This window comes from Podarcis raffonei, chromosome 4 (genome assembly GCF_027172205.1).
Source record: "Podarcis raffonei isolate rPodRaf1 chromosome 4, rPodRaf1.pri, whole genome shotgun sequence".
Lineage (NCBI taxonomy): Eukaryota > Metazoa > Chordata > Lepidosauria > Squamata > Lacertidae > Podarcis > Podarcis raffonei.
Genome location: NC_070605.1, coordinates 85,654,951 through 85,678,648, shown reverse-complemented (window position 1 = coordinate 85,678,648; position 23,698 = coordinate 85,654,951). Strand labels below are relative to the sequence as shown.

General features: G+C 40.3%; 1 protein-coding gene and 1 long non-coding RNA gene across 25 annotated transcripts in view; one reads left to right on the top strand and one right to left on the bottom strand.

The window, feature by feature from the left end:
- The first annotated feature begins 13,669 nt into the window (after window positions 1-13,669).
- LOC128411919 (uncharacterized) lies at window positions 13,670-14,775 on the top strand. Its single transcript, XR_008329966.1, has 3 exons — window positions 13,670-13,774; window positions 14,024-14,350; window positions 14,580-14,775. It is a non-coding gene; the product is annotated as an uncharacterized LOC128411919 (long non-coding RNA).
- A 105-nt stretch (window positions 14,776-14,880) lies between these two features.
- DOCK9 (dedicator of cytokinesis 9) overlaps window positions 14,881-23,698 on the bottom strand; it is a 136,161-nt gene continuing 127,343 nt past the window's right edge. For 15 of the 24 annotated variants that reach the window (XM_053384507.1, XM_053384506.1, XM_053384487.1 and 12 more), the window contains 7 exons: window positions 23,366-23,401; window positions 22,524-22,670; window positions 21,977-22,187; window positions 20,141-20,331; window positions 18,617-18,717; window positions 18,381-18,519; window positions 14,881-16,038 (listed from right to left, as the gene is read on the bottom strand). In XM_053384507.1, coding sequence (XP_053240482.1) covers window positions 15,916-16,038; window positions 18,381-18,519; window positions 18,617-18,717; window positions 20,141-20,331; window positions 21,977-22,187; window positions 22,524-22,670; window positions 23,366-23,401 — 948 coding nt within the window. In that variant the 3' untranslated portion in view covers window positions 14,881-15,915. The remainder of the gene's footprint in view (window positions 16,039-18,380; window positions 18,520-18,616; window positions 18,718-20,140; window positions 20,332-21,976; window positions 22,188-22,523; window positions 22,671-23,365; window positions 23,402-23,698) is intronic. The other 9 variants (XM_053384505.1, XM_053384491.1, XM_053384497.1 and 6 more) reach the window with 1 other exon arrangement.

Genomic DNA, 23,698 nt, shown 5'->3' with positions numbered 1-23,698 from the left:
GGAAGCTGTACGCCGGCTCCCTCAGCCAGTAAAGCGAGATGAGTGCCACAACCCCAGAGTTGGTCACGACTGGACTTAATGGTCAGGGGTCCCTTTACAGTACCTTTACCTTACTCTTAACCATAGTCCTAAACTTTATGTATCAATGCAACTTAAACACTTTTTTTAAAGCTTGTTTGCCATTCCCTATCCTAACTCACTCCTAACTATGTGAAGCTGCCTAAAATTTCAAGATTCCTGAACAGCAAAAGTGTGTTAAGCAAGAATCTTGAAAGAGCAAACTCTCCAGGAAGAAGCAATGTGCCCGTTTTTGGACAACATGAGATTTTATATCCGCTTCGTTATTCTTGTTATCTATGAATAGTAAAAGGTACACTATGTGGCTACATGAAAGACTGTGTAGGTTTCTGGTTAAATTTTTCAATTCCTGCTTGATGCTGTCCTAAGGCAAACTCACTAAACAAACAAACAAATAAACAAATTCATATATTTGCCAAAGACAGTTAACTACAGAGAAAAGTGGTGGTTGGTCCTGTTTTGAAACCAGGTATTATTAAGCATTGTTTGGAAGTACTGCCAAAATAGACATGCACAGGAAACAGGAGAAGTGTTGCAATAATAGCTGGATCAGACCAAAGTTTCTTCTAGCTCGCCATCATTCAAAATAGTGCTTATGGTATTTGAAGTGCTAAGTGCTCATTAACACTGATTCAAAGTAAAGCTGTGTTCCACTGATTTTTACCTGGCACAAGTGACATCAAAGTGGAAACTGAAAAGAAACATATTTTTAAACTATTTGAAGGAAGATAATTCTTGTACTTAGTAGCCAAACAATCTGTAAGGTAAAGGTAAAGGGTCCCCTGACCATTAGGTCCAGTCATGGCCGACTCTGGGGTTGGGGCGCTCATCTTGCTTTATTGGCCAAGGAAGCCAGCATACAGCTTCCGGGTCATGTGGCCAGCATGACTAAGCCGCTTCTGGCCAACCAGAGCAGCGCACGGAAACGCTGTTTACCTTCCCGCCGGAGCGGTACCTATTTATCTACTTGCACATTGACATGCTTTCGAACTGCTAGGTTGGCAGGAGCAGGGACCGAGCAACAGGAGCTCACCCCGTTGCAGGGATTCGGACCGCCGACCTTCTGATCGGCAAGTCCTGGGCTCTGTGGTTTTTGCCACCCTGGCTCTCTGCAAACAGTATATTTAAAATCAGCCACTGAGCTCAGCTTGGCCCACCTATAGCCTGCCCTGGCTATAGGTATTAAGATGAGGCCTGCTGTCTCTGATCCTAGAGACAGTATATAGTATCATGACTAGTAGATACTTGTTGAGAAAAAGAAACCGAGGTCCTACAAAGGGTCCTCCATTCTAATGAGAAGCTGGGTCAAAGAGATAGCATTGGTTTAAAGGAACATGGATAGTTATCTAATAAGGCCAGAAACAATAGATGATATTTGCATAACATTTACAAATCCCTGGGCATGGTACTTAAAGCAGGAAAAATGGTTTTTAAAGTGTATATCCAAAAGCCTCTCACTATGAGAATACCAACTCTGAAGATACCCTTTCGTATTAACTCAATTTAACCCTTTCAACTGCAGAAAAAAAGGGGAGGTCTGTAATTGCTTTCCAAAAAAAATGCATGGTAAATGGAGCTATCTGGTGACCTGACTAAAATGCAATTTTGCACGTAGGCATCTGGTTATGTATATAACATAAATTGAATTATGATTGGTAAAAGACCTCAACACAAGTTTCCTACTATCTGTTAGGTTAATAATTTATTTAGGTTAAAAACTAAAGCAAAATGTCCACACTTCTAGAGTCCAACTGGATCTTCTAACCTGGGTGTCCTACGTAGAATATATGAACAGCCATATAGAAGCTTACAGAAGCTAACACATCCGTAAGTTGGCTTATTCATTTTGATAAGGTTAATTTCCGTTGATGGATGTTGTACATATATGGGTGTTGGCTTGTTGATAAAATGTATGTCCTAAATTACTGTATTGAACTTGGAACTTCATGCTAAAGACAAAACATGGTGCCAAGAGTGAAATACACTGTGTGGAGGTACTGTGGAATATTTAGTGTTCTGCATGCTTTATCTCTGACACATGAGGCAGCAGGAATCAGGAAAGACACAGGAAGAGGTGTGAGATTAGTGGGAAAAGAGGAACCCTGAAAAGGGAAAAGTGGCTGTTTTAAACCATAATAGAAGTTTAAGTAGAGTGAGCAGGGGGTAACATTGAGTGGGGGGAAATGGCATTTAAAAACAACTTTTGAGTACATCAATAAGGGAGTTGTCAAAGTCTCTGTTGTGTTAGCTTTTTGGTGCTGCCTTCTGTGTTGTACCCATCTCAGCTTGGTGTCTCTCCATTCCAGCTTTAGTCAAACTTCTTTTGTTTAAAACTACCAATTATTTTCCTCTCAGTGTTCCTCCACACTCTAAGTTTGCAATCTGGTTTGATTTTATTACTGATTACAGAGTATGGCCACCCAGCCATATCTGCTTGAGCAAATGTCTGGATATAATAGGAGGCTATCTCAAGATAAATGGATGGCAGACCCTGGGTTGAAAGCAAACAAAATGGGTAAGTTAATGCTTAAAATTACACCACATTCTTCCAGACTTGATTTCTTAAGGAACTGCAATACTGGAAATCCTTTTGGTTTCTGTACTTAATTCAACCATGTGATATACTGTTATGTTGATGACGTACGGTAACTTCCTTCTGTACTGCTGCAGTTGCTATTTTGTTTGGTTTATGTGTGTGTGCGCCCCCTCAGCGCTTTTTATTAGTTTAGATTTTAAAAACAAAAATATTTTTAAAAACCAATTATATTTGTAGAAAAGGAAAACGAATAAGTTATACATAAATTGAAATATTCTGACAAGAAATACAAGTGGAAGCTGCAACATTTGCGTTCTTTTACCATGAAAAGCTGTTGAACAGCAAAATCTTATGCATCTGTGCCCAAAATAAGAAATCACACGTCTAAACATGATACACATATGCCCAGTGTAATGGTGTTGTGAGCTGACCTGCCTTGTTAGGAATATCATCCTCCCTTATTTGGCAACTACTGACAAAGACAGTAAGGTAAAGGTAAAGGGACCTCTGACCATTAGGTCCAGTCGTGGCCGACTGGGGTTGCGGCACACATCTTGCTTTATTGGCTGAGGGAGCCGGCATACAGCTTCCGGGTCATGTGGCCAGCATGACTAAGCTGCTTCTGGCGAACCAGAGCAGCACACAGAAATGCCGTTTACCTTCCCTCTGGAGTGGTACCTATTTATCTACTTGCACTTTGATGTGCTTTCGAACTGCTAGGTTGGCAGGAGCAGGGACCGAGCAATGGGAGCTTACCCCGTCGCGGGGATTCAAACCGCCGACCTTCTGATCAGCAAGTCCTAGGCTCTGTGGTTTAACCCACAGCTCACAAAAAAAAACTTGTTCCAAGCATTAAGAAATATTCAGAATAGGGGCTGAAGATGAAATAATTTTTTCTAGGTGTGGCAAAGAGGGTTTTGGTTGGTTGGTTGGTTGGTTATGTGTGTGTATGAGGGGAAGGTTGTTATTTTGGTTAGGAGAAAGACGTTTTTGAGATTCTAGATTCTTTCTTGCTTTGGAATGTAGTTGCCCACATATGTAATTGTTATTGTACCTCTCTTTTTTCTGAGCCTGTACATTTAAAATAAAAAATATGGTGTCTTTACATAAATATCCTGTGCTCTCTCTTCATATTGTGGAGGCTGCCTTGAACATCCCTGGACTCTTTAGGGAAGGGGTGTTTGCAAAGTGTGGGCATGATTCTCCTCTGTTAAAATGCATTTTCATAGTTTTGGGATTAGGGAATTTAAGAACAATTTTTGTATAAACAGTAAATGACAGTTACACAGATGCAGAAAATACTATTGAAGATTAAGGATTCCCACTGACTGAATCAAATGTTGAACTGTCAGAAGATGGAATATTGGATTTCATGGAACAATGCTAATTATTATTCTCTTTCCTGAAAGTATTGCACACACCACTCAATAAATTAAATTATGTTGAAACTAGTGATAAAGGATGAGTAATTCAGAAGTCTAAGAGGAAGCAGTTTGATTATGTGGAAATGCTTTCTAGCAAAAAACAAGTACAGGGGATTTCAGTAGTTTTGCAGCCAAATGACCTGAAAATTTCAGCATTGATGAAAAGGCCCCTATGAATCAAATTATGATCAATAGAGAAATGAGTCTTGTGGAGCTGTGAATGAAATGCACGTACGTATCTGGTGGGAATGACATGAGTCAAAACCATTGCATCACTCTTAAAGATATTATATAGGAACAATAAACTTACAAATTCCATACAAGGCTTACTATTTATGATATAAAGCAAAAAGGGCTAGTGGCTAGTTCAGTGGTAGAGTGGAAATGTAAACCACTACTATTAGCAGAATTATTGTTATTATGATTTTTATGTGTGTGTTGGCTGCTCGCTAAACACAAACAGAACTGAACAGAACAGAACTTTGCATGGAAAGGTCTCACATGAAACCCTGATATCTCCAGGTATGGCTGGAAAAGACTTCTGCTAGAAACCATGGAGACAGCTGCCTGTCATGCATGGACCAATAGTCTCAGTTGGCATTAAGACAACTTCCTATGTTCACCTCAAACAATAAGTGATGTAAGGTAGTAAACTAAGAAAAGGAAAAAACAAACCACAGACAGACATTACACTATATATTTAGTACATTTTTATTTCCCTAGGAATCCAGAGAAGCTGAGGTGAGAAGTCTAGAAGGGATGAATAAGTAAGTAATTTGGATGTTAAATTGTTAAATTATTGAAAGCTGAAAATAAAATATGAAAAATAAAGGAATGCAGAGAAGCGCAGGACTCTCAACTCCCAACTCCTTCTCCACAGCTGAGAAGCCAAACAAAAAAAAATACAGCTGTTTAGTGTGGGAAATGCTTTTGGCAGATGATTGTTGCCATGTAAATTGTCTTTATTATATAAGAATTCCCCACCCGATGTTCTTTAGAACATATTAGGGTTTGAGGAAGTTCATGGCACATTTGAATATGGTGTTGAAACGGATGTTTTCAAGGTCAGGAAACCAGTGCTATATGACTGTCAAACAGGTTGTGATTAGTTGCTTAATGCCTGCTTCTTGTGACTTCTTTCCACCTTCCGTGCATAAATGTAGATGCCAATATTGAAACACACAACATTAAAGGCCCATTCCATTTTGCTGCCTGAGGTGAAATGGGAAGGTGTTGCTGTCCCTCTGCTGAAGCCTCACCTGGGGTCACACGACTTCGGTGGCAGGGACAGGCAGGGCAGCCATAGGGAAAGTGCCCCATAGGATCCTGCTACAGGACAGCGCATTCACTCTGTCTCATGGGCAGGCAGACCCTGATTAAAGGTGTAAGTAGTAACCACAGAGCCTAGAACTTGCCGATCAGAAGGTCGGCGGTTTGAATCCCCGCGACGGGGTGAGCTTCCGTTGCTCGGTCCCTGCTCCTGCCAACCTAGCAGTTCGAAAGCACGTCAAAGTGCAAGTAGATAAATAGGTACCGCTCTGGCGGGAAGGTAAACAGCGTTTCCGTGCACTGCTCTGGTTCACCAGAAGCGGCTTAGTCATGCTGGCCACATGACCTGGAAGCTGTCTGCGGACAAACGCCGGCTCCCTTGGCCAATAAAGCGAGATGAGCGCCGCAACCCCAGAGTCGGTCACGACTGGACCTAATGGTCAGGGGTCCCTTTCACTTTACTAGTAAAAAAAATTGCACCCGCAGTTAAAAGTTAAAACACACAGAAGGTCCCACTGGTAAAGAAAAAAGGTCACTTCATATTCACGAGTGGTTTGGGATTCTACAATATATGACTGGAGCTAATTTAATGGCATCCGAGAGAGAGAGAGAAAGAGAGTGCAGAAGGAAGGGGCAGAGCTTAGGTGTTTAGTGGGAAACCACAAAGTGTATTCTCATTGACTTATCTGCTAGTCTCAACTCTGCCCTTTAATGATGGGAGGGATGCAAGGTTGCATATACCCAACAGAAATATAGGGACATTTTTCTACCGGGTAACTGATTCTTATCTAAAGATGCATAAGGTTTACCTTTAACTTTAGCGGACCCCACATGTTCCCCAACCATGCCTTAGGAAAAGTCCAAGACTGAAATCGCAACCCTGCTCTCTTCTCCTGCCTTGACTCTTTTTCTTCTGTGTTTAACAATTTGAGATAGCCTTCTGCTCAAGGAAATGAGTTTGCTGTCTAGTAAAAGGAAACGTATCCACATATTGATGAGGTACCACCCCACCTACTTACTCTGTTGGTGCCAAATATCAGAATTTCTGTGGAAGGTTTTTTTCCCTCTGAAAGAAGGGATGGCTTAGCACAGCAATCCCAACATAAACACAAAAGTGTACAAATGAAAATATGGTGGCATGGAATCATAGTGAAGCGAACGTAGATGCAGTAATGTGAAAACATTAAGGAAGTATCTCAGAACAACTGATGAAACGGGATGCAGTATACATCCACGTCAAATGTAGTCTTAATGCATCAGTGACGTTGCTTCAAATTCCTGCAGTAAAACAACAGATTGGATGGACCCACAATTATTTATTGGTCTAATCTTCATCATCATGGGTGTTATCCTGTTTCTATTGGAAGAATTAGATAGAAACTGAAAGAGAGATAAGAAGCATCATGATTCCAAAGTACGTTTCAAATCTTATCTTCAATAAACTTTTATTTCCAGGCCAGATTGAAAACATTTTTTTTTTAAATCTATGAACTAATAGCCTTGATTTTCCACAAATAATTAGATAAATTGTGCCCCATAGGAGTTGGATGGTCTCATGTTTTGTTTTGTACTTACACCAATATTTCAAAGTAGGAAAAGGCAACTTTTTTTTTAGTTGTTCTTATAGGGGTTTACAACAAAATGATTTTTTAAAATTGATTCCTTGACATAATTTCCAAGCTAGTGGATAGAAAGAATGCAGCTTTAACTCCCTGATTATTGCTGCTGGAGTAGGTTAGAAAATAGTATACTCTATACATGCTCCCCTACTGCCTTCTACCAATCATTAGAAAGCATGGCACCTGGAACATTACTATTGGTGGTGCATCCACAAATGGTAGCAAGTATAGGGCCCTAAAATGGGGAGTAATGGGGTGGTGTGAAACAGAGCTGAGCTTTGGTCCACTAGATACTAAGAAGCTCCAAGCCTCTCATCTGTACCAGCCTGAAACCAGCACTGGGACAAGGGGCAGGATCAGGAAAAAAATGCCCCACCCTCATCCAGATCAACACTAATGATACTGGCGATGGCAAATGCTGAGCTTAGCTGGAATTCTTGCTTCTTTGCCATTGCTCTGGTAGGGATAACTGGGGATGCTGGAAGGAAGGCTCCCTCTCCTTATAGGAGCAACTGAAGAAGACAAATCCCTTCCTCCTCTTCCTGCTTCCTAAAGGTTTAGGAATGCCCTCTGGAGTCTAGGGAGAAAGGCGATTACTTACTTACTATTTATTTATGCATTTATATTATTTGTAACCTGCTCTTCATTATTCACACAATCTCAGAGTGGGGAACAACACTAAAACATAATAAAACAATATTTCAGTTAAATACAACATCAAGTGAAAACAGAAAACATTTATTAACAACGCAGCTAGATTTATGTATATTTATGTCCCTGCCCATGCTCCAAGGAGCTCAGGAAGGCCCACGGTGCTATTTTCCCATTTTATTTTAAAACAGTGCGAATTAGGATAAGAATGTTAGTGAGCTGCCTACAACAACATCACAGAGATTTATAGCTGGACAGGGATTCGGGCCTTTTCTCCCTGCTCCAAGTGCAACAGGCTCCCTCCCTGTTGTGTTTGTTTTGACATACAGGAATTCACTGTGAAACTTTAAACACCTCTAAACAGAAGCTGCCCACAGTTATGTTGTAATCTAAATTATACCGTCCTAGTTGGAGGAAAAAGGCTTGACCTCAAGTCTGATTGGAGGAGGAGGAGGAGGAGGAAGGCATACAAAAATATACCAAACATAGGTAAGTGCTACTGACTCACCTGGTGGTGTCATTTCTGTCTTGGATTTCTTTCTAGTCTTCTGGCGATTCCTGCGTGCAACTGTGACTGGTAGATTCTGACAACTAAAATTTGCTGCTTAAGGGTAAAAGGAATTAAATTTGCTGCACAACATTAGAAACGGAAGCTCAGGAGCACATTCAGCTTCCAAGGCAAAGTTCGAAAACCGGAACATTTACTTCCAGGTTTGCAGCATTTGGGTTCTGAGTTGTTCGGGAACTAAGCTGTTCAAAAACTGAGGTACCACTGTACTGTGGTTTCCAGTGCTGGGTTTTTAATCTGTGCTCACATGGCTTTTCTCACATTGGATTTGGGACAGCCTTTAGGTGCTTGCCACATTCTGAATATGAAGAGAACGTATGCACAAGATAATGTCTCACATTGTATCTCCTTCTAGATAAACATCACTGACACCAAATTGGCCTGGAAGGTTCCTTGCTTCAGTAAAACATCAAAGGAATGTTGAGAGAAGCAGAGGAATGTCAAGAAGACTAAGGGAAACTCAATGGGTTTCCACTTAATGCCAGATTTTGCCTACCTTGAAATATGAGGCAAATTCAGAGATTTCTATTTGGGTACCATATCTGCAAAATTCTAAGAGGTGGTGCAAGGATTTTAATCAGTTTCACACATCCCTAACTACTGAAGATGGAAGCACAACCAATGTGAGTCACCTCTGTTAAATTCAGGCAAAGGTTATAAAGGTATTGGCCAAACCCGAGTGATTGGGTTACCTACATTCCAAACATAAACCTTATGAAGGTATAATTTCTTCCCTTTAGCTGTTATGTAGCTTTAAATTCTAATGTATTTTCAGATAATCTAGGTTGAAAAAGGTTCCATACACTCCCTCTGACCCTACAGTCAGCAGAATGTGAACTCTTTTGTATAGTGCATGTGTGAGCTAAGGCTGCACAGCATGCACACAGACTGTACATTTAAAACACCTGACTTCCCCCAGTCCTGGGAATTGTAGTCCTGGGGGATAAATCCCAGTTCCCAGGATTTGGGGGGACGGGACAATGTGCTTTAAATGCATGGTGTGAGCACAGCCTTTGGCTCTAGGTTGAAGCCAGAGATCTGTTAGCATAGTTCTCCTTACAGAGAGCAGTACTACTACTACTACTAGTAGTACTACTACTAGTAGTAGTAGTAGTAGTAGTAGTTTATTTTTTATAGCCCGCCCATCTGGCTTGATTTCCCCAGCCACTCTGGGCGGCTCCCAACAGAATATTAAACAAAATAAAACTTCAAACATTAAAAACTATCACCATCCAGATGTTGGTGGATTGCAGCTTCCACAATTTCTGACCACTGACCATGCTAACAGTGTCCAACAACATCTGGAGGCTCACAGGTTCCCCATTCCTAATGAGGATGGGGATCAGCAAGATTACCACTCTCTCCTGTGAACTGACCTGAGATCTATGGGTATAAAGAGGTATACAAATTTTAATCATCATCATCTCTAAAATATATGAAGAGGATTAGTCAAGAATAGCAAATGATAAGAGTAACTGAATTAGAAATTTCTTTCTCCGTTACGCTTGTGTGACCTAAATAGATTAAAATATTGTTTCAAAGACTGCTGCTTGCAGAACGTAGTGTCATCTCAGTTGACAAGACAAACCTTCTGCCACTAGGTGGATATTTTCCAGTGCGCGAAACAACTAAGCTAGAGAAACTAAGTATTAGGTGTTAACTCTCACAAAACCAGTTCTGCCAGCCTAAATGTGAAACACTTGGGAGGGTGTGTCCATTCTTAAAATGTGTCAGTGAAACTGCAAATAGTAGGCAAGATGATCAACAGTAAAATGAGGAGATTGTCACTGTCATTGTGATGGATTTTAATTGTAAGCTAAGAAGTGTGCATGCACACGAAAGCTCATACCAATAACAAACTTAGTTGGTCTCTAAGGTGCTACTGGAATGAATTTTTTTATTTCGTTTCGACTACGGCAGACCAACACGGCTACCTACCTGTAACCAGCTGAAATAGTGAGATATAAATTAGAGGCAACAAAACTACAAAAATCCTGGTGTAGCAAGAATTTCAAATTATATTTAGAACCAATATAATTGAAGTCAAATGATACATTCAAAGTAAAAATATCTTCAAAAAGCACCCTAAACATCGCACAAAGACACACCCCCATACATAGGGGTCTCTCCCTCCTGTGACCTGACCTGAGATCTATGGGTATAAAGAGGTATACAAATTTTAATCATCATCATCTCTAAAATACAGTGGTACCTCGGGTTACATACGCTTCAGGTTACAGACTCTGCTAACCCAGAAATGGTACCTGAGGTTAAGAACTTTGCTTCAGGATGAGAACAGAAATTGTGCTCCGGCGGCGCAGCAGCAGCAGCAGGAGGCCCCATTAGCTAAAGTGGTGCTTCAGGTTAAGAACAGTTTCAGGTTAAGTACGGACCTCCGGAATGAATTAAGTACTTAACCTGAGGTACCACTGTATATGAAGAGGATTAGACAAGAATAGCAAATGATAAGAGTAACTGAACTGTTAAATTAGGAAGGAGGAGATTCCACTTCAGTATCTGCATGTGTATTGATAAGTCTTGGGTTGTATTTTATACTTTTGGAATGGGGTTATCTGCCCTTTATGCATAAAGAGCAGGATGCTGTGTTTGGGCACTGCGTGTTTGGTGCACCATTCATAAAGGGTGCACAACATCATTGCGGCTTCAGGGTCAATGGCAGGGTGTGCACAGACTGCTTCCAGTGACAGAAGAAACCATCATGACTCTAGCAAGTGTTGTGCAAACACCTCTGCCGAAGGCCTTAAGAGACCTGCTTCCTGTCAGAACAGGCAATCCTGGGCTAGATGGACAAACAGGTCCTATGTATTAGCGCCACTGGTGGGTGGATGTGCTGGTTTCTAGGAACACCCATGAACCTCCCTGAGGCACCCATGTTGTGAGCACAGTCTATGCATGGCTAAGATTCAAAATGTATGCAATGGTGCAAGACTGCATGTTCAAATCTGAATCAGCAGCAACCTGAAAGGCAAGGGTCCTATTTAAATATGGGACACTTTGCCAAAGGATAACGAGCTCTCTTCCACACTTCTCTCAGGCTTGGTCTATATGCAGCAAGATAAGAGTGTAAGTTTTTATTTTACAATTTAAAAAATTAAACCACATAAAAAGGTCCCACTAAGTAAAAAACCCACAAGTACATTAGAGAGAAAGGTTCTAGACCCAGCCTTTTCCCTGTTGTGTTAGTTTTCTAGCGCTTGCACAAAGTCCGTCCCCCCCCATTATTTATGGCCAAGATTCAATGACACTCCCCCAACTCCAAAACCCAGAAGTCAGCAGTATCAACCCAGCTATCTTTTTAAAATCTCTCCACTCAGATGTCTTGGCCACAAGGCCAGCTGCTGCAAATCACTGAGGAGTGGGCACCTCTTCCTCTTCTTCTGTTGCTGGGGGCCCATATTTACCTGTGTTATTGCCTCTCTTGCAATTTGAAGGGCACACAGCCCATTCTATTTCTTCTGGACTCGACACCACATTCCATGGAAACCATAGAACAGGCTTACTTTGGGGTGAAAATGAGGCTAGGGGCTACGGTAAACCATGGGAAGGGGACAACGCATCCCTGATGTATCTTTGTTGCTGTTTAATAGACTGGGCATACCTTTTACATAGCCATTTAAGCCTTACAGGTATTTCAATGGTAGTCACAGTGTAGGACACAGTTGTGCAGAGTTACTGAGAATGAAGTTTAAATTGGGATCTGTCTCAAGGGAGGGAGGTGGTACTTTACTTTCCCCCCACAGGGATTGATCATGCCCTGTGGGGACATACCCTTTTTCTGGGCCTGATTTCCTCCTGCGGGATCCAGGTGCCTTTGAGGGGGGTGGGGATGAGGCTTTGCACACGACGAGATGAACTGTAACACTGGTGTGCACTGCAGAAGAGGTTTCAGTCATTGATGAGGGATGACTGGGAGATACAACACACCCAAACAGTCTATAGGAAAGGGGTAGATCTAAATTCCTTCTCCTTTCAGTTTTGTTGTAAATGAGTTGAGGCTCTCAATATACTCAGTCGAGTAGTAATTTCATGCTCTTTCTTTCAGGTCATAGGAACAGTGATTGAAATCCCCCCCCCCCGAACCTCAGACTTTATATACATTATTTACACAACGAGTACTGTCTGATTGGTTGATTATGTTTCCTGCTGCAGGCCAATCAGCTGTTGCATCCTAGTATCCTACCAGCCTAGTAGGCTGATTAACTTCCTCCTGGGGTCTGATTGGGCTGCTTCTGCAGGCCAATCAGGTTGTTGCATTCTAGGATCCTACCTGCCTATTGTTCTAGGATCCAAGCTTAGTACATAACAGGAAATAAATATCCAATAAAGATTTGCTGAGGATAAAATGTTGACGGGACTTGGGCTTTCTCTTTCTTTTGCAAATTAAGAGCCACCTTTGTCCTGTGAATCAAGGGCAGCCCAGATAGCAGAATTTCATTTGTCCCCTTAGACAAATGCCAGTGTGGTGTAGTGGTTAAGAGCGGTAGTCTCGTAATCTGCGGAACCGGGTTTGTGTCTCCGCTCCTCCACATGCAGCTGCTGGGTGACCTTGGGCTAGTCAATCTTCTTTGAAGTCTCTCAGCCCCACTCACCTCACAGAGTGTTTGTTGTGGGAGAGGAAGGGAAAGGAGAATGTTAGCCGCTTTGAGACTCCTTAAAGGGAGTGAAAGGCGGGATATCAAATCCAAACTCTTCTCTTCTTCTTCTTCTTCCCCTTAGCAAAGGAGGGAAGTATGGAAGCATTTTGCTCAAATCCAGCTATTTCAGAGCAGGGCAGCAGTAGAGGTGTGGTGCTCTGTCAGTCAATTACATGCCCAATAAAATTTTTCATACTTATTTTCCCCCCCTACTGCACAGTGTATCTTTAAGCCAGGAGAACTTGGCAAAGCAATGCAGAGTAATCTCTCAAGATGAGCTGGGGTGGGGTGGGGGCTTCTTGAGGAGAGGAATTCAAACCTAGAGGCTCTGCACAGTAGCCGCATATGATTCACATCCTGAAACAGACAGTGGGATTGCAATTCCTCAGTGACCTCACTTTCACTTCACTCTCTTCCCTCAGAGGCAATGGATGCAATAAAAGCCTCCTTCAACAGAGCAATTAAGTGGGGAGTCAACTGCAAACCTGATTATTATTATTATTATTATTATTATTATTATTATTATTATTATTTGTGGGGATGGGGTTGGAGTTGGAAGGCCGCTGTTCTTTTTGGCCATAAATTGGAGAAGCTGCCTCAGGAAGCCCCTTAAGCCGTCCTCATCCGAAGATGAAGGAGAGCAAAAAAGCTGGGAGGGATCCTGTGAATTTAAACCATCCCTCTCCTGAGCTGGGAGAAATGAAGACGCCTCTGGGGAAGAGGAAGTCCACATGTGGGCAAGGGAGGTTTGGGAAGATCTTCACCTCTCCCTTAACAGTTGCCTCTTTCTTGATTCAAACTCCGTTTGTCTGCCACTGCCTCCAAGGCTTGATCCTCCTCCTCCTTCTTCTTTGCCGAGAGGCTTCCTAGTGCAGTGAGGGTCATGGCTAACTGGGCCTGTTGGACCTCTTGTCATGGAGAAGAGCTTAAGGCCCGGGAGCCCGGGAAGACAAAAGCTTACCAAGCTCAGTACAGTGGTACCTCAGGTTAAGTACTTAATTCGTTCCGGAGGTCCGGTCTTAACCTGAAACTTCTTAACCTGAAGCACCACTTTAGCTAATGGGGCCTCCTGATGCTGCCGTGCTGCTGGAGCACGATTTCTGTTCTCATCCTGAAGCAAAGGTCTTAACCTGAGGTACTATTTCTGGGTTAGCAGATTCTGTAACCTGAAGCATATGTAACCTGAAGCGTATGTAACCCAAGGTACCACTGTATATCAGGAGGAAGGAACAGAGCTCAGAATACCATGAGGAGACAGAGCTCAGCAGGTCATGAGGAGACTCACTGGATCGACAAACCCTGAGGCCACAAACTGGGAGAAATGGCGCTCCAGAGCGACTGGGGCTGAGGCCTCAGTCCAAGCAAAGGAGCTTCCCTTTTGCTTTTGCTTCAAAGGTTGTCTCACCCAATATGCCTTCCTCTCTTTCTGACCCAAAAAAGCAGGCAAAAAAACCACATCCACCAGCAAACAAAGCAAGGGTGTGTGTGCACACGTGCATGCGCATTGGAACAAAAAAAGGCGGGAAAACAGAACACAGAGGGAATCTGAGGTAAATAATTTTTGTCTTCCTTCCTTGTGTAGAAACAGTTTCTACACAAATGCAATTCTGGTTCTAAACGCAGCATAAGGGGTCTCTATAGTATAGTGTATTTTAAAATGGGGTTTCAGAGTTTTTAGGGGGTTTTGAATGTTTCATGTAGTTTTTCAATTTCATTGTTCTGCATGGGACAATGACAATAAAGATATCATATATTGTATATATCCTTTTTTTTCCCTAGTAAAGGAAAGGAGATTAAGGGCAACTGATATCAGCGGAGCCAAGAAGAGATTTGGAGAAGGCAAATAAAGAAAAGATCGCGAAGAAAAGTGAGTAAACCTGACAGAAAAAACAGAAGTGACCTGCTCATTGCAGGCAGGAGCGGAAAAGTGATGGGGAGCCAATCACGTCCCTGAAGAATTTTGCTCCTGCCTTGTCATCCTAAGACCAACCTGATAGCCCAGCGACACCCTCCAGAAATTGATTTAATACACAGTGTTCCTTTACAGCAGCAAAATAAAATGATCCAACCACACTCTACATAAATTAATTCCTTTTTAATATAGATGAAGTACATGTTTAATTACAGCAGGCCAGTGATTCCAGTTAAATAAAATTAAAACCCTTTATCTTTCTCAAATATAAAATTACTAATTCATGTCTTAAAACAATATAGCAAAAGCTTTAAATTACATCACCATTTAGCCACAGTAGTTTATCACCACTTATATACTCCATCACTTTGGCAAAAATTATGTATTCTTTTTAAAAACAGTGCATAACGTTATAGAAACTGTATACAACCTCATATTGCACTTACTGTATTTATATACAATAACTGTAAAAGAAAATAGAGCATTTACTTGGAATGAACATGAATTTATCACAATTGTAGAAGGATGAAAGCTGGTATGAATATTAAAAATGTTTAGAAATGCATTTCATTTATGTACAGGGTTTATGAGTTGTATTAACAAATATGTACATGTCTTGCTTAATATATAGTTAGTAACATATGGTAACCTTTGGTTGGATGCAACTGCTTGATCAATTTTAAGCTCATATGCTCTCCAAAATGCCAACAAGGTATAAAATGGTGCACAACTGTTTTAGTCAACAGTACAAAAAACTATTTCTACCTACATTAACCCCTCAAATTAGTGCCTATTAAGTCTAATAGTGTTTGTACTTTATATCAGTTTGTATGTGCATATATCAAAGAACACTTTTATGGTTTATGTCTGCAAACTTACATTCCATAACACTTGCCTATAATGTGCCATTTATTTTAGAATACCATTATCAGAGCAGAAGAACCAGTTAAGTTCCCCAGAACAATTCTGTGTTGGGTGTTGTAATATTGCCAGCAGAATATAAAAAATATGTGCACCATCAGTATATGTTTTAGAAATCTACCTCTTATTATTTCCTTATCCCTGACTGACCCAGAGATTTAAGCATGCTCAATTGTTAGTATCTTCACAGTCCTCTTTCAGATTTGGATTTCATCCTGAGTTTGCAAATGTTCAAAGATCCACTTGTGTTCCAAGGTAAGCAGCGCTTTCCGTCACAAATTCTTATGCAACTGAAGAAGAGCTGGGCATCCCATGAACTGTTGTGCTTGTTGGTGTCCCACTAATGGCATTGAAAATGTGTAGCGAGTTGGGCATTACACTGGCTTTTTCTTCCATAGCGGTAATCTTAAAGAGAGAAAAACACATGCCTTAGACATGGTTGAGGGAGGAGAAGGTTTTCAAAAGAGTGGGGTAACCATGGGCTTGTCCTTTGGCTTCTAGCTAAAATGTGAACGGGGACCTAACTTCAGATACAGCAAGTAGGGGGGACACATTTTAGTATGCAACTCTGCCTAGCACATATATCCTTGCAAAGCATATTTTCTCTAATATAATGCAGTTTTGTATATTATTTTCACCAAATAAGCATTTTTCTACATACTGCTTGGCAGGAGAACTGCATTACAAAATTGGGAAGCCTGCGAATTTCCAAGGATGGCTGTTTTCTGGTTTGCATACTATTTCAAAAAGTGGGAATTAGGTAGATTCAGTTTTAAATGCAATCAGGATTAAATTTCTCCCCCATCTCTACTTGGAAGCAAAGTCCAACTTGATTTAAATGGAATGTATTTCTAGATCATTGGAATTATGATAGGGAGCAAGTCTATAGTGACACAAAAGTTAGATATAGGTCAGATGACCTTCTTAATTAATATATGTTTAATTTTGTGACTGGTTCTGAAAATAGCAAAGAAAGATGTTTAGCTAAAATTCACCCCTCTCTAACGACTTCTGTCAAGAAACTAGATCATCTTCTTTTAAAAAAATCTGATTGCCCTATTAGTTTTGTAAGAAGCAGTGTAGCAAAGCATTATTATTTGACTGATAAACATTCTGTTAAGCGATAGTGATATGCATAATGATTGACTATTCAACATTAAAATGAAATAAAGCCTAAATCTCCCCTCAGTTCTGCACTACAAATTCCACATTATATATTGTGTAAAGGAAGTTAAACAAAACTCAGAACTCGAAAGAGAAACTAAAAATGTATTACCATCCCAGCTGATCACATTTTCAAAGCAGCATAGGGGGAAAGGGAAGGAAGAAAGAGAGATGCCCATTAAGATTTCTATAAAATGTATTAAACAGGGGAAAAATATCTCTGAAACATTTATTTAAGAAAGCAAAATGGACATTCCAATGTTTGCAGAATAGGTAGTACAACCAAATTTACATGCAAGCCATGCACTTATATTTCCATAAAATGACTGTTTCCTTGGTATTTAAGAGTTGCTTCCATCATGATTACATTTTCCAATGGAAAAATACATGATCTTCAAATCGAAATTAAATCTGTAAAAAACAGGAATGGGGAACCTTTTTAGCTCAAGGGCCTTCTAGGCAGGGGAAAGTAGCCTGAGGTGGGCAGAGTCAGAGGCAAAAGTGGGTGGAGCAATTAATGTTAATTTTATCTTGGTGTGGTAGGCTAGTTTCTACTCGCCTTTGCCCACCCCTCTTCTCTACACTCTGTCCAGACAAACAAGAGGCACTGTCCGAGTTCAAGGGCACATTCTAGCCAGGCAAAAATATTTAGGGCATATTTAGGCTCAGAGAAGTAAGTAGCCTGGGGAGAGTTCAAACTGTCAAATACAGAGGCATCCAGCCCCTGAGCCTGAGGTTCCCCACTCCTTGCTGTAGCGGAATGGTTAGAAATCTATTAATTCTTGAACATTCACCCACATCATGCAATGTTGGAACACAGTCACAGCAGAAGTCATTCTTTTAGCAAAGCAAAGTATGGTGTACTTGTGGACTGACCATATTCTAGTGTTACATCGCCATGTATAGTATAATAATCAATTAAGCTGTTTTATTAGGGGACAAGAATGGAAAAAAGGGAGAGAAAACTGCTAATTTTTCATGTTAGAACTAGCAGGCTTAAGGCAAGATAGGCTACTGCATTTAAGTCTGATTCATGTGCCAACTAAACTGATTTTCTTTGTAATTCTGTTATTTTAAAATCCCCCATACAACTGAATTCATGAAAGTGTCTGCATTGTGCCAACCAGAATGGAAGAAATGAAAGGGTTTATTGTTAGATAACTCTGTTACAGCAGTTAATAAATCATAGCATATGCTTCAAGGGCATTATCCATTAACATCTATTATAAATATTAACTTTAGATAAAACATTCCAGGGTGGAAATCTTAACCCATTTCCATCAGCATCATTATATTATTTAATGTCATAAAAATACATATTATAATTGTTTCACATTTATTTATACCTCGTCTTTCCCCTAAGGTGGCTTACAGAAAGAAACTTGAGTGTAAAAAACAACCACCACCCTCAAAAGCAATAAATTGTTATTGGCAATTTACAGCAATTTACAGTTAGGAATGTACTAAAGAATTGGATCCTCTGAATTAAATACTCAGATAATAAAGAATTCCAAGAAAAATATTTGGTTCTTCTCAACCAAAACAGGATGACCTGAATCAAATACTTAACGTTCAGTACATACTTGTTCATGCATGATTTCAGAGAGTTCTTTTGCCATTTCTCTGTAATTAGCCTTCATTCCTTCTTGATATTCTATCTGATCTTCTTTTATAAGCCGCTCATTTACTTCTAAGGCCTGCCCACAAGCTTCAACAAATTGTCTGAAATAAATTTAATTTCACAAAATGAAATATATTGAGAATGGTTCTAATCTCAAAGTTCCAAAAAGAAACTTAATAAACTTTCATATTTTTTTACCTGAAAACTTCCTTGAGTAACTTTAGTTTATTGTCTGGATACCGTTTGGTGCTTGTATCATCCAGAAAAGCTCTGGCATATGCCAATGGCCCAGCATTAACCTAAAAATATATAAACAGTTATAAATTATGTTCCCACACCCCCCTGCAATAATATTAAAATCAGTTTTGCCCATCCCTCTGAATAGGGCTATACACAAGTCAAATACATTTCTGAAAAATACCCTGTATTTATTAAAACATTTATAAGGGATGTGGGTGGTGCTGTGGGTTAAACCATAGAGCCTAGGACTTGCCGATCAGAAGGTTGGCGGTTCAAATCCCTGTGACAGGGTGAGCTCCTGTTGCTCGGTCCCTGCTCCTGCCAACCTAGCACGTCAAAGTGCAAGTAGATCAATAGGTACCGCTCCGGCGGGAAGGTAAACGGCATTTCTGTGTGCTGCTCTGGTTCGCCAGAAGCGGCTTAGTCATGCTGGCCACATGACCTGGAAGCTGTACGCCGGCTCCCTCGGCAAATAAAGCGAGATGAGCGCCACAACCCCAGAGTCGGTCACGACTGGACCTAATGGTCAGGGGTCCCTTTACCTTTACCTATCCTGCCCTTCTGGTGCAAAAACACTACTGAGTTCATACCCATGAAAGGAACAAGTTGCACACAAGTGACTAACTAGACAGAAGCTCTGCACAGGCATTACCCTTCATCTGATTAACTTCTCCATGAGGGAAGAGTGGAGTTGTGCCTGCTGGCATCAACCCTGAGTGGGAGGGCATGCAGGAGATTGTCTGAGCCTTATCCATGAGATGTGCCACCACAGTGCCGGCACCTAATTTGATCTGATGCTACACACTCGTATGCAGTAACGCAGGTCTGGATTTTACTATCGAAGCCTTGCAGTGCATACGGACAGACATGCATGCTTCACCCATTAGGTTCCTGGTCAGTTGGGAGGCACAGGGCATTCCTGGCATGACTGTAGGTATTGCAGGCCCCTGGCGCCCCCCCAGTAGCCTTATCCTCCAAGGCCTGGGGCAAGTGTACCCAGCTGCTCTCCCCTGTGCATGGGCTTGCCGGAGGGCACACCTGTAGTAAGCAGCTTGCTCCACAAGCAAAGCCCTGCTTCAGGTGATTTATAAGCTTATGCATTAATCTCATGAGGGATAACACCCAAACAGAACTACAAATGAAGGGGCTTCCTGTGAAATAAGGTTGAGAATTAACAAGTTGCTCAAGTGATCGCAGTGTTGAACCTGTGGTGGTATTCAACTACGTTTTACTCAAAACAGACCTACAGAAATAAATGGACATGAATAGGTTAGGCCTATTAATTTCAATAGGTCTATTCTGAGTAAAACTTAGTCTCAAATTCAAAGTCTACCACTCTTATTCAATGGACACTGTTGCGCTGCATATTATTTTATCGGTGTGACACAAACACACAAACGGAATTCTAAAGCGGAAAGAAGCTTATTAGCCGATTTTAAGGTAAAGGAAAACTCCACACCCTAATCAATTTAATCAACATACCTGAACGCTAACACTACCCTGCAGCTTCAACTGAAGTTTGATCATATCTACTTCAGCTGATGAACAAAGTTGCCGGAGCTCAGCAACCTTCTTACTCATTTCATCAATAGCGACTTCAATTGGGTTTAAATCTGTATGGTGTTGATACATTATGGGAATCCGCTTCTTTACATATGGAAAACAATGTATAGCTAGGGAAAGAAAACAATGAAATTATGTTTACACGACTATACTCATGCTATCTTGAAATATTAAGAAACTTGCAGGTCAATGCTTTTTATTTTGGGAGCAAGTAGACTTGTAAACAAACAATCATATATTTTAATAGCATACTTCTATAGAGCAAGGCTAATCAATGTGATGTGTCCAGATGTTTGGAACGACATTTCCCATCAGCACCAGTTCTCATTGCCTGTGGTCTGGGATACTAAGAGTTTAGTGCAAAACATCTGGAAGGCACTACATTGGCTACCCCTGCTCTGTAGACTGTGCTTCTTTTGTTTTGTTTGCCCCTGGAAAAATTCTGATCTGCAGAAGAAGACTAGCCTGTATCTTCTCATTATGTGGGACATACATAATACTGTCTGCTAGCCCATGAAAGTTACATGCTGTTCTATCCAGAAAGGACTAATGATTAAGTATCAACTGGGTAAACCAACAGGTGGGAAAAACTTAGAAAAATGTTAAGCATGGGTCTTTCTATGCTTTTCTATTTGTTTAGTTTATGTAATTCACATTTTGTTATCTAAAGAAGGATGACAACACTACTGTTTCCACTTGGTTCTTTGCCAGGAGATTAGCTATTAGCAATAACAGTCGTTCACATGCAGTGTCAGTCTTTAAGCTACCACTAATCCTGGTGCAAAGAGTAGCCATGAGTCAGCATGCAAAATAACTGGACCCTGGCCTTGACATATTGGCGCATGAACATAAGGCAATTGAGAGGCAATAAATGTTTGAGTCAACTTAAATATCTACCTATCTACCTATCTATTATCTATTCACGGGACTGCAACAATACATACTAGGCCAGTTTGGGGATAAAGCAAAATGGGGTAGCATATTCCAGTGAGCCTAAGGGTAGTAGACTAGTTGTATGGCAAGCCTGTGGCACACATAGCTCTGATCTCCAATAGAAGGGAATGGCTCAGGAGGAATGAATGGGGAGGCTCCTGTTTCTGAGCACCTGCTGCCAGAGGTGAATACCTCTCTCTAATTTTACAGCCGACTGCCCTGAACATAAAATATCTCCCTTTCTACACAGCTTTTAAAATACACCTGAGACCTTTCTCTTTGAGTTGGATCACAGTTACAAGTGTTTCTAAAACGTGACCTTGCTGTTAAACAGCTTCCTGGCAGACCAGAGAAACTGAATCAGTAACATCCAGGGTACTGATAGAGCATCAATCTGTGTGTCTTTGTTTCACACATTATATTGTGGTAGCCCATATTTGTCAGAGTGTACCCTTATGTCAACTCTAGCTCCCCAGTAAGTATAGCAGTATAGTTCACGTGGCTGCAAAACATTAATTTTAATAACACTTTACGTGTACAAAATGTGAGTGTATTGCATGAAATAGCTTTAACTTGGTTAGTTGTTAGTTATAGGTTAGTTTCCTGCTGAACAGTTAGGCTCCGATAGGTTATTAGGACCCTAAACATGCAGGATTTAGCAAAGACTCAGATTTCTCTGTGGCTTTTTTGGATTAAATGGAAGCACGTTACAGGTGCTATAGGCAAAAAACATCAAAGAAAGGTGTCAAGTGCTCTCTTTTGGTTTTTGGTTTTTAGAAATCAAAGTACTGTTCCAAAGAACTGCAAATTTTGACCTAGTACCTGTAAGAATGGTGCGTCGTTTACATTGTTCCTCCACTCCCCCTCTTCTTTTGCCCATCTGAGTAAAAGGCATCTCAAACATAAAGCGACGGATGTTGTGATTTCTTTCAAATTCTGTTTTTCTCTCTTGTAGTTCCTTTTCCTCAAAGTATGGAACTACATGAGTAACTTGAATATAGGCATATTTTGAATCCAAATCCTTAGGATTTACCTTAAAAGAATTTGAGAGAATTAAAATCTCAACTATGAAAATATGCGATTATTTAAAAGTTACATTATTAAAAGGTTACAAGCTAATACACTGATCATCATTAATAAAATTTTAAAACTCTTATGGTGCCTTCAATATAAAAATTATCAATGTATGCCACCAAGGCCCTTCTTGCTTCATTCATTTGGTATTTTTTGTACTGCACAAGTAGATGATCATCCTTAGTGGAACCACATTTTACTATGCTTAAGAACTGGCAGGCTAGAAAGAAAATTTTGATTTGAGCTCATGTTAATTTATATATAAATCAGTTGTATATTATTAGTTAAGTCCTACTTTTCCAGAGTCCTGGATCATCCTGACATTTTCAGATCCAAACTTATCTGAGTAGAGTTTTTGTAGCCTCTGGGAAATCTCTGAAAGGCATGTGAGTTTAGGCTCTTTGTATATATATTCTTTTCCATCTTCATCTTCAAAAAATCCCTTTAGAAAAGAAAAACCAATAACAACAGTTAAGTTCTAAACAAACAAAGGTCCAAAAAAGAATGACTCCTAATAATTAAAGCAAGGTCGATGTAGAACACAAAGGTTGCAAGCAAAAAGAAAAAGAAAAAAGTGATATTGAAAAGTCAAGATAAGGAGAGCAAAACAGCTATTATAGTATGGATGCATTGAAAATTATTACACTATTATTGAGGGAATGCTGTAAATTACATGATATGTCAACTTTAATGTTTTGAGGGTACAGCACTCTATTTCCATATTTATTGTTCGCATGCCTGTTTCACATGCCAATATGGTAGTCCTCTGAGAAAGCAGTGTTATTTTGAACAAAATATGGCCAAGTGTTCTATACAAATAAAGCAACCTTATCTAGATAAATTTTAATATAATCGTATTTTATAATTTACTTTGAGGCCCAAAACACAACCAAAATAGGTCCCATGGAAGGTGAAACAGGTGTCTGCTTTCATACAGAATGTCAGATCTGAGTTAATGTTTTAAGTTGCAAAAAGAAATATTCCTATCTGAAGATGAAATGGACAATGTAGTGCAAGGATCACAACATAGCATGTATAAACGCAAACTAGACTGACAAAAATACCCACAACAAACTAAGCTTATATGCAGTAGTTTTTACTGCATTGCTTGTTTTGGACAGCAGGTTCTGTAATTACCTCCACATCTGTTTCACTGTCTGTAAACTGGTATTGCTACAGTCATAAGAGACAATAGAATAAATGGAATGTTATATCACTCAAATTGTACAATTCAGTGCCCTGACTGAATATTTTTTTTTGATCAACTATTTCTATCTAAAACTGTGTTTCCTCCATTGAATACACATGCTCATGTCACACACACAAACACACATCCTGCAGTCACTGTATTTTGCCACTATGGAATAACATATAAAAGTGAAAAAGTTTGATTCTTTGTATAAGCATGCAGAACAAAGATTGAACATGTGCAGTTTTCTTCTGCAAGTGGAAATAAATATATTAATATTT